We start from the raw sequence: 9,265 nt of genomic DNA on the forward strand, positions 1-9,265 counted from the left end.
GTGAAATGAATCAGATCAGAGAGAGACGACAACAGACATGCTGGACTGAACTAGGACTTCACTGCCTTTTACTGTACAGTTAGGAAAACATTTCTTCAAATGCAGCAACATTTGAATACTGTTGGTGCAATGCCAAATTTGAGACGTGAAAAGTTACATAACAGTAAACCCGCACATAAGATCATTGCAAACTAAGGGTGCCTGTACGGCAAAACCTGATCTGAATGTGACTTATATACTAGCTTAAAAACAAAATAAACACAGAAGACCACACGTACAATATGTAAAAGTGCTGGGTAAAACCTAGTGATTTGAAGGATAGTTTGGTAAAGAATTAAAATGATGATTAATAAGTATTTGGGGACTGAACTGAGATCCTTAAAGAGTCTTTAATTGTTATTTAAATGATTTTTGTTCCTGACAAGATTTTTTTGCCTATGAAATATGGACTCAGATAAGCTTAGTTAAGTTGAATTAACTTAAATAATTCAATATGAGAAAAGTCAAATCGTACACCTAACTCAAGAAAATTGAGTAATACAGAAAAAAACTAATGTTCATGTTTAGTGTATTTAATTAACTTGGGTTAAAATAAATTCAGGGAAACGGTGTGGTAAGATTGATTGCTTTCAGGAAGTGGTGGCTATAGTGTGTGGGTGTGACATAGATTTTCCTTTGAACTCATTTTTGCACCTGCCCAAACACACGCACATATCTGACATTTACTGCAGCGTTCTGACAAACACAACTCTTCCTCTTGCTCTTTGTCTCTCCTTAAACTAAAGAAGATTATGCAATGGGATATTGTGAGAAAACAGGATTCTCCTTACTCTTTTGAAATACAAGAGTTACAAGTCACTTTATGAAAAAAACTAAACTAATATATAATAATAAATAAAACTAAATAACAACTAAAAATGGCAAAAGCATATAGCAAAATTGCTAACAAGAAAATAACAGAAAATATAAAAATAACAGCTAATTCAAAATACCAATAAATCAAAGTTAAAAAGCATTATAGAGTGAATAAAAACTTAAATTTGTCTGTTTGCATGTAGTCTCAGCCTCAGACGTCACGCCCACAGAACGTTGGCTAAACGTCTGATGCATACGGCACACAAAGTGGAAACACTTCAGGAGTTTTGAAGTCGTCATCAGATTGGTTGAATTCTACAGGATTTCTGAGAGACGTGGGTGTCACGTTCTTTAACGTTCCGCCTGGAAACAAAGATGCGGTGACGCCAAACCCCCTCACGAAAGAAGAAAGCCGTCATTTTTACAACTGTGACGACAAGCGCTTATCAGGATTAACTAAACGCTGTCGCTGGATTTTCAAAAGTATGTGAAATATTTAAAGTTCACGGCACAGAATCTTTAAAATACGTCCGAGAGTTTTACACACCGGTCTGTTATTGTGGCGACATTTCCACGCCCTGAAACGTGACGCTGAAACGAAACGAACTGTGATTGGTTGTTTGACATGTCGGTCAAACGGCCTCATGGGCGGGCTTTGGCCAATGAAAGCTGCCATGAATTCCAGACCTTCAGCCATCAGTCTGAAGGTCTGGCTACACGAGACTAGTTTGCATGAAGCTATCGTATGACTTACTCAGAAACAACTTTTTTTGTGCTTTTCTTTCCCTCCTTTTTAGTTATTTCTGGGTAACTGGTTGGACATTCTGCCTAAGATGTCCTTTTGTGTTTCACAGAATAATAATAAAAAAGAAAACAATGACTTATATAACTTAATAATAATAACTTAATAACATAAGGGGAATTCAAGATAAAGTAACAAAAGTGTAGCAAATGGCCTTTTTAAATGTTCTGTTACAAACAAATGTCTTTCATGAAAAATGTCATCAAATGAATAATGTTGATTCATTTTTTTTAATCAACGAAACTTCTGCGTGAATGTTGCTTCTTTATAAACGGAGTTAAGGGTTTCAAGGCTATGCCAGCAAAACTGGGTTTTCTCAAGCACTCTGTCAGAGCAAACTCTAAGCAGCCCACGGTTTCTCAATGACACAGAGGTGAGAGGAGCATTGTGTGTTTGTTTGTGCCATGCGTCTCTCAGCGAGGTCCTGGCAGAAGCAGACTTTTAATAACTACGCCCACGCTGCTGCGCATGTGTGCCGGCCAGATGGTTCCTGTGGCATTATCTTTGAAACACCGCTGGTGTAGATATGAGCATATACAAAATCACTGATAGGTCACAATTAACACAAAAGAGGACACAGAGAGAATGAGAGGGACATGCTAAAGATCCACAGAGCTAATGGCTAGTGAGTGGGAGCTCATGAAAAGATACCATTAAAAATGTATTTGACTATTTTTTGATGTATTTCTGCAGTTTGGAACACAGCTCTCTTTAGTTATCTTTTACTGGAGTATTACATGTAAAAGAGTTGTATTACAACTGCACCTTCCTTACAGCATACTGTATTTACACAGTTATCTTAAAGAAAAAATATAATTGGGTAAATGAAAAATAAGTGTGTTTAAGATGAAGAAAAGGTCACTTCTTTTAGAAATCTCATTTGAAATGCATGCGCCAAGTTCTTAGAAATGTTTTCTTTGAAATAATGTTGGTTTTAAAAAACATCTTCACCATATTCCTTTATATGTTTTCAAGAAGAGTGAATTTGTCTCAAATAATGTAACGTGAACATACTTTCCTTACACTTTGAATCTTAATAATTATTTAAAAGGTAAAAGGTAAAATATTTGTTAATTAATAAAACAATTAATATAATGAATATAATGGTTTTGGTGAGTCAACCCACAAGAAATTTTACATATTGAACTAACCTCGTCATGAAATTATCTGATATTTTAAGAGACTTATTGATCTTGGCATCTTGATCTTTTTTGTCAATTTGGTCGTACCACATGACATTGATTTGAAAGACAAACGTTTTTTTAAATATTTACTTCACAGTTTTTCTCTAAAAATAATAATACAAGATTATGCTAAAGATAAAGGTGTTCTTTCCAAGAATTTCATCTTTCTAATAAGGATTTTTTTTTTTTTTTACATTGCGACATTTGTACCACTTTGACATTCTTGGCTTTATGCAGCCAAAAATCAATTAATAAATATATTTTTAATTCAGAGATCATAAACATGTTGATGATGGAAGATGAGCGTTGAAGTATTTTATGTAAGAATTGAATTTTTAATCTATTTTTCAATAATTTGATAGAACTAAACAATAAAATGAAAGTCATTTCAGTGAGCCAATAATCAAATACTTTCTCTACTTCTAAAAACCCAAACTTCTGCTCAGAAAGGTCTAGTTTCTTGATTTAACTTGTTTTTACATTAATGTAATTGATTTTCCAAATGCTGAACGCGTGTGATTAAAAAGCAAATGTGTGTGAGAGAGGGAGTTTGTTTACCTTATCTGCACTGTCCTGGTTTCTCCTCTGTCTGCTGATGCGTCTCGGTACCGTCACCTCATACGAGGAGAGCTGAGACGTCTGCTGGCTTACTGAGCCTATGAACAGAGACCGTCCCGTCACAACACTGTCTACCAATACACACACAATCAATTATACATGCTATGCAGGAAAACAGTGAGACTTCAACATCTTGCACTGGATCTACAGGCAATGTCATTCATTTCTCCATCTATTTCCCTCTATTATTCCTCCCACTGCAACAAAACATGTTTACATATCACTGCTATTGTGATCATCACGGGTAATTAGATTGAGTGCAATTGACTTGTTGTCAATCAAGTGCCAAGAGTTTCCTGTAGGTGGAAATAGTGCTGTGCTGCCACAGGTATCATGACATGGAGAGAGAGAAAGACCTCAGGAAGGAAAGGCATCCCACCCGCTCCTGAGTCATCACACAACAAGTTAGATGAGATTCCTGTGCTGTTTTCCCGAAAAAGAATGAAGGGCAGACAAGACAGAACAATTCATAATGCTTACTTGCTTGGTCTTTTTACTGAACATTCACACAAAATTCTCAGATTTATCTTGATGTCCTTCAAACATTCACATCATTCTCAGATCAAAACACACCCTCAGTTTCTCTAATAGCATGTGCGTTAGCGCTAGTGTAGGAGCCTCTCCCTTTCTATACCATAAATACTAAAATAAGTGTGTGTATGTAAGTAAGCAGTCATTTAGGAGACACAGTAAATATTACAAAGTATTACACAGAGCTTAATGTTAGCCAGTGTTGACAGAACTGTCACATGCTCCATCAGACCAGTGCTGCGCTGTCACCACATCTTCATTTATCATGTATGTGTGCCATGGAAACTTACAAAATAATGTGCTGAATTTTTGAGAATATTATATTATATTTATATCTGTCATGAATTTACATTTATTATAGGTGTATAATTGGCAGTTATTAGCTACTACAGTACATTAACACACACATATTAATAAACTAAAAAAGGTATAAATTAACTGGTTTTATTTGAGTCTAAAATATTATTTAACATCACTGAATCAACCTAAATATATTAGTATATACTAAAAAATGTTTTTATGGGTTAAATCAGGTAGAAATACCTCTTTATGGTAACAATTGCGGGCTATGATTTTTTAAATCTTTTTTGTTTGTTTGTTTGTTTAGAAAAAAATTAACATTTAATGAATATAGACATATTTTTAAACACACATGTTGCTATGAATAATCATTTTAATATTTATCTATTTATTTGTTGGTTGGTTGGTTGGTAGGTAACACTTTAGAATAGGGAACACATATTCACTATTAACTAAGAGTTTTCCTTCAATAAACTCCTAATTTGCTGCTTATTAATAGTTAGTTGTTAAGTTTAGGTATTGGGTCGTTTTTAATGCATCTAGAATATGGTCATGCAGAACGAGGCATTAATATGTGCCTAGTAATAAGTACTAATAAACAGCCAATATGCTAGTAATATGCATGCTAATAAGTAACTAGTTAATAGTGAGAACTGGTCCTTAAAATAAAGCGTTACCATTTTTTTATTTTTTTACTACATTTTCCTGCTGTACTAGCTAAGTGTCACTCAAGACTTGTTTTGGTAACCCTTTACTAAATGTTTTCATTTGTTATTAACTACATTAGTTAACATGAACTATGAGCATTAATTTAATTCATTTTTTTTTACTTCTACGTTATTTATTTATCTTAGCTAATGTTAATTTCTACATTTACTAATACATTAATCAAAAGTTGTTTCTGTAACATTTGTTAATGGTGAACTGGCATTATTAAGCAACATTAACAAAGGTTAATCAATTCTGTAAAAAATATATTGCTCGTTATCTAAAGCATTAACTAATGTTAACAATTTGTAGAGTGTTACCCTTATTTTTACATTAAGAGACACGTTTTTTGACAGTTTAAAAGGTTTGACAGTTTAGAGAGTTCACTTAACCAAGACAATGTCCTTGTCCTAATTCAAATTATGGAAGACTTAAATGCAGTTAAATAATCAGAGAGATGTTCTTCTACTGGATTCCACAAATTAGCTCTTAAGAGTGGCAGAAATGACTTGCATGCATTTCATACTGATCTTAAAGTAAGAGCCTGTAAGACTCAAGGGCGAGGAGACGCCCATAAATTCGGAATTAGCCCAAATACGCTGTTATTGAACTGCTTAAGCTTCTTAAACCTTCACACAGCCAGACGAGGCAGAGATGAAGGTATATGACGACCAGACATGATATTGTTTCCTATCAAAATAAAATCTCTCTATAAGTGAAACTACAGAGAAACACCAATTTTGTAACGTGCATGTTTTTTGGAAAGCGAGTGATTTCACTACACCTAAAACAAATGTAAATGTAAACAAATAACGAGCATAAGGTCTATGGCAAGCTTTTTTAACATTCTTTGAAACTGAATGGCACTTATTTTTATGTTACTAGTGCAAACTTTTTAATCACAAATAATACAACAGTGACTAGCATGTTTTTCATTTAACGAAAGTATACAACTGATACTAATATTTATTACAAAAGTAAAGAGTATCCATTAAAGTAGTTACAAGAATATATTCATCACATAATAGTAATTTTTTAATATACTGTTGTATGGTTACTAGTCACTAACTGCACATTTTTTGTCATCAACTTCTGTGGATCTGCATTTGTTGCTAACGCTGCATTAACTCTTGCCATTAACTGTTTTGGCAATTAACTATTGTGATTGTGATTGTGCCAGTAACTATTCATTACACACACCAGTAATTAGTTGTTAATAACTGCCCCAATAGTTAGTGGTATTTATTCCAGTTTTACCAGTATTTGAGATACAACAAGAATAATGCATTATTATATGTATTATGTACTTTTTTTTTTTTTCTTTTTTTTTTTCTTTTTCATTTAATACAAATTTATTATCAAAATCACATTTCTGTCACAATTTCTTAAATGTTAAATTTTGACAGGTTGTTGTGAAGATCTTTGCGTTTGTGTGTGTGCACGATATGACGAAAACTTTTTATCAAATGAAATGCTGAAATGCTTGTGAAGCGAACCTGAGTACATGAAATTAAAGTTTCAATAGCAGTCTTTTTGCACTTTAATATTCATAAACACTAGTCCATATGCAATTGATGATGAGTACAGCCCTACTTTTGAGTTATTCATTCAAAATTTGCCTAATTCAGTGATATTCCACACTATACTGTAAATTCCATTTTTATAACTGGATTCTGTCCATGTTTTCTGCATCACATCACCAAAATCATATGCGGCTATATGTATTAGCAACTCAGAATTATTACTTTACAGTTAAACAACAACAACAGCAAAAAAAATCGTGCTAGTAAAATAAATAAAAAAATGCTACTAGCTAAAACTGGAACACACAACAAGTGTAGTAAACTGAAACTGATACTAGTAGAAAAATAAATAGTTGACAGTAAATCTAAAACAGCTACCAGTAACATCTGAAACAATACCAGTTGGAAGTGAACAGCTGACCACAGATTCTACAAATAATAGAATTCAGTGGCTAACATAATTTGTTATGAATGCATATTAAAAACTCAGATAATATTGACTAAATGAGTAGAAACTAGTAATAGGAACAAATGAATAGTTAGTAATGAAACTAAAAAAAAAAAGTATTACTTGCTACTACTTAAAACGTGCTAGTAACATAATAGCTACTATTTCGTTTTAAGGAACACGTTAAGACAGCTTGCCATAGTGGTGCCTATATGCTAAGTTAGTGTTATTTTAAGTGAACAAAAATGGCTTATACCAAAGAGCCAGCACTGTGAAGTGCTGTGGACATTAGGTGACTCGCAATGGTGTGTGTTCTCTCACCTCCACTGCAGTCGACGAGCGCGTGGAGCATCAGCCACATAAAGGCGCCTTTAGCGAGACGACAGCAAACTGCATTCACCATGTCTGTAAAGTGTCCCTAACAAACTGCTGTCCCAAAGTAACGTCAAATGTTGTCCTCTCTTCCTTATCCAGGCGTTGTCCTCCAATCAAAGGCAATAAGCCCTCTCCACATAACGTTCCCGTGGAGAAAATTAAATATTCCGCACAGTTTCAGCTACCTGGTCATTTTGTTACACTTTATCCTCGTGTAACAAGTTTGTTATGGAGTTAGCTGGATGTGTTTGTATGGCAGAAAATGGTGCTGTTTCAGTTCTGTGTTAGAAATCTTTGGATTAGGCGATTCGCTCGGACTCGCATCGCCAATGAGCCCCGTCTGTTAGTAGAGAGCGAAACCGAGCATGCGCCACCAGACAGTTTGCCTTTTAACCCTTTACTTCGGCCTGCTGTGACGATACAAACCACCAGAACACTCATTCACGTGTGCTCTTTCATTACTTGCGCCCACTAGCAAAAGTAGGTACTAAGTGAAGGAAAAGCAAAAATCGCCTTTTAAAGTAGTACACTAGTCAGTTTTTGTTGCTTTTTAGTTAGGGATAGTCTAAAAACTACACATCCATTTAACTCTTGTACTAATCAAACGTAACTGCGACGTTTTCCCCGTTTGAAACAACTATTGTTTAATTACAGTTAAGTCAAGGTAATCTATTAATTGTCACCAAGGAAGCAAAGAAAAAACGAGTGTGAACTATTAAAGAACTAAACGAAACTACAAGTAAAATGTAGTTTGACTCGGCCCCTCAAATGAGTGTCACGTGTTATCGCGAGAGTTCCAGCAACTGAGGCTTTGAGTCACATCTATGCTTTGCTTTCAGTATATTTATCTTCTCTTTCATGACGGGAGGTGTTAGGTTAGTATACATGTAGTTGTTGTTGTTGTTTAAAGATTGGACATGTATGAATTAGATTTTAATAGCAGTGCTTAACTATCTTGGATGACTTTACTTGTTTCACGGTATGTTTATGCTGCTTCGCTAACATTTCCGTGTAAACACCAGGTTACTTTCATTTCTTCATGGATAATTATGATAGCATGGTCAAGCCAGTTTGTTATCATGGACGTGTTTTGTAAGCTTATAATTCCAAATATGTTTATAATCCCAGTTATGGAATCCAACAGCAGATGTTCTGCAGATCAGTGTATTTGTTTGTGATTTCTTTACTTAGATTAATAAAGAAATAAAAAAAGAACATTGTTTTGTGGGACTTTAAAAGGTTCTTCAATGGCACCAGGCTTTGGTTCTTAAGTGTCTAAACATGCTGTCTCTGCAGTCACTGTATCTGAAACAGCCACTATTTGATAATCGTATTCATTATGTTGTGTGGAGTCAAGGCAGCTCCAGCATGGACTCAACGGCGGAAATATTGGAGGACAACCTAGAGAAGATTTTGAAGGGTGAGGGACTGGAGGTGAGAGAGTTTGATTCAGTTCCTGAGCAAGTGAAGCCTGTCACACTGAGGAAAAGCGTGTGTTACATTGTCGGCGCAGTTATCTTCAACTCAAAGGTAAAGATGGTGACATTGTCTTTGTCTTTTAGAGTCTGTCCAGTGTCGGTTTATTACAGACAGCCCTCAGCTAAATGTATCTTAATGAGTTCCACTAATGAGCTGTAGAATTTGACTGGGAGCATGACAGTTCTCTCTTTTCACTGGCAGAAAATAGTTTGGTAGCAAGGCATAACATTAAAGAGGCTTTATCTTACACTTCACAAAAGCCAGTTTAAATTAAAATAGCTCTCCAAACATTCAGGACATTTTATTCAACAGAAAATCTCTTGGTCATCTTTGACATGATCCCGATATTGAAAGATCTGTCTTTTTTTTGGATTTCCAGGATAGATTTGAAAATATGAACATAAGTGTATACCCAAAAAAAAAAAAAAAAAAAAGAAAAAAC

At 34.6% G+C, this 9,265-nt stretch overlaps 2 protein-coding genes across 6 annotated transcripts in view; one reads left to right on the plus strand and one right to left on the minus strand.

Annotated features, from left to right (window-relative positions):
- LOC107691559 (disintegrin and metalloproteinase domain-containing protein 9-like) overlaps positions 1-7,770 on the minus strand; it is a 38,101-nt gene extending 30,331 nt beyond the window's left edge. For 2 of the 3 annotated variants that reach the window (XM_016490210.1, XM_016490208.1), the window contains exons 1-2: positions 7,291-7,768; positions 3,400-3,497 (exon numbers count right to left, since the gene is read on the minus strand). In XM_016490210.1, the coding sequence (XP_016345696.1) occupies positions 3,400-3,497; positions 7,291-7,372 (180 nt within the window). In that variant the 5' untranslated portion in view covers positions 7,373-7,768. Of the gene's footprint in view, positions 1-3,399; positions 3,498-7,290 lie in introns of all 3 variants that reach the window. The other variant, XM_016490209.1, reaches the window with a different exon arrangement.
- Positions 7,771-8,138: 368 nt separating this feature from the next.
- The window catches only part of nudt18 (nudix (nucleoside diphosphate linked moiety X)-type motif 18), a 3,731-nt gene continuing 2,604 nt past the window's right edge, over positions 8,139-9,265 (plus strand). Inside the window, exons 1-2 of one of the 3 annotated variants that reach the window (XM_016490212.1) lie at positions 8,139-8,219; positions 8,697-8,874. In XM_016490212.1, the coding sequence (XP_016345698.1) occupies positions 8,203-8,219; positions 8,697-8,874 (195 nt within the window). In that variant the 5' untranslated portion in view covers positions 8,139-8,202. Of the gene's footprint in view, positions 8,220-8,593; positions 8,875-9,265 lie in introns of those variants that run through there. The other 2 variants (XM_016490213.1, XM_016490211.1) reach the window with 2 other exon arrangements.

Source organism: Sinocyclocheilus anshuiensis, unplaced genomic scaffold (assembly GCF_001515605.1).
Source record: "Sinocyclocheilus anshuiensis isolate Anshui unplaced genomic scaffold, SAMN03320099.WGS_v1.1 scaffold630, whole genome shotgun sequence".
NCBI classification, from domain to species: domain Eukaryota; kingdom Metazoa; phylum Chordata; class Actinopteri; order Cypriniformes; family Cyprinidae; genus Sinocyclocheilus; species Sinocyclocheilus anshuiensis.